This window comes from Echinops telfairi, unplaced genomic scaffold (assembly GCF_000313985.2).
Source record: "Echinops telfairi isolate 266 unplaced genomic scaffold, ASM31398v2 ScPeMD7_9;HRSCAF=40, whole genome shotgun sequence".
NCBI lineage: Eukaryota > Metazoa > Chordata > Mammalia > Afrosoricida > Tenrecidae > Echinops > Echinops telfairi.
Genome location: NW_022103906.1, coordinates 33,258,591 through 33,260,167, shown reverse-complemented (window position 1 = coordinate 33,260,167; position 1,577 = coordinate 33,258,591). Strand labels below are relative to the sequence as shown.

The 1,577-nt window shown below is 34.3% G+C and overlaps 1 protein-coding gene across 1 annotated transcript in view; it reads left to right on the top strand.

Moving 5' to 3' along the window:
* LOC101649504 (A disintegrin and metallopeptidase domain 3) overlaps nucleotides 1–1,577 on the top strand; it is a 149,656-nt gene that overhangs the window by 56,167 nt on the left and 91,912 nt on the right. The window contains exon 9 of the mRNA XM_045286863.1: nucleotides 1,460–1,572. Coding sequence (XP_045142798.1) covers nucleotides 1,460–1,572 — 113 coding nt within the window. The remainder of the gene's footprint in view (nucleotides 1–1,459; nucleotides 1,573–1,577) is intronic.

Below are 1,577 nucleotides of genomic sequence, written 5' to 3'. Positions count from 1 at the left end.
TGCTATTATCCCCACCCCCACCCTTGCCCCCTCTTTCTGTACACTCAGGGAATCATTACTCCCATTGCTAATTTTGAAGGGCTTATCTATTTTGGATTTCATGCATTGAATAATCTTAATTTTACAAATGAATCTATGCAGGTCTAACAAGATTATTTAGGTAAAGCTAAGACCATAACAGTATGGGGAGAAAATATTTAAAAACCTAGAGGATAGTCATATGGTTCACCAGTGCTATGCTTCACCTTGATACATATTTTTTAAATTAAAAGATTAAAATTGTATGTGTGTGTGTGTGTATAAAACAAGGGCTTCTGGGGGTGGGGGATAGGGTGGGGGAAAAAGCGGATAAAGGGAAGCTATATCAAGAGTTCAAGAAGGAAGAAAATGTTATGAAAATGATGGTGGCAACAATTGTACAATTATGCTTGATCTAATTGAACTATAGACTGTTATAATATCTGTAAGAGCTCCCAATAAAATGCGGAGGGAAAAACCATGATTTACAGCATCATATCAGGTAAGTCTCCCATTAGGAGTCTAGGTAAGTAATGTTAAGCATTTTCTATAAGGACAGACTGCCCTTCCTCGTTTTACCTACCTGCAGAAGTAAAATTCCCTTCTCAGAGATTAACATATCTCCCCATCCCCAGTCCTACCCACTTTTGGTCATGAACTCCATTAAAATACACTGATTACCTTATAAGTGTGAGACTGTAAATATTTTTGCAAGTAGAAAGCCTGTCTGTTTCCCCTAGAATTGCTGGTGGTTTCAAAATGTTGACCTTGTAGTTAACAGCCCAACACATGACCACTATCTCAGTTATTCAGGACAATCTGGACTTTAAGTTGCCCCGAAGGCCACACATATCTGAAAGACACGCTAATAAATAGTGCTTTTTATGTTCCGTCAACTTGCTGCAGATTACTGATTATCTCAAACTGACACTTTGTTTGGTTTTAGCGCACAGCTAGAATTTCAGAGAAAATATTATGACATTTTCCCTTACATGGAGCTATATTCATAAAATTGTTCACTATTTTGATGCTTATATCTCTTTTTCAAATGTGCATTGTTTATTCATGTTGCTACTTTGGGATGCTGACAAATATGGCAGCATACTATGATAGATTAAATTGGAATCAGAATTAGTTAGAAATGAGTTTTCAGTCCTCATATATCTTTCCTATCTCTGTAATTCTGTACCATTAGCTACTTTATTCTTCATTTCTACATCTGTAAAAAGGAATCTAATCACAACTATATTATTGTAATATTACTGATTAATATATAAATTCTCTCTAGGATATGCCTATAATTTAGTAAGCACTTGTTAAATATTAATATCACTTTTGCCCTTTCATTTAAGAACTGCACAAATCTAATATTTCATATTCATTTTAAATATAATAGTCTTTCAATTAGACTAGTGATTAAGAAACAAAATTTGTCTTTCAGTATGATTACATGGGCTCTAATGTAGCAATTGCAGCTGAGAAAGTTGTCCAGATCTTTGGTCTAATCAACACTGTAAGTATTTATATTCAAATTAAAGTGTTCTTGCTAAGTGTGTTAG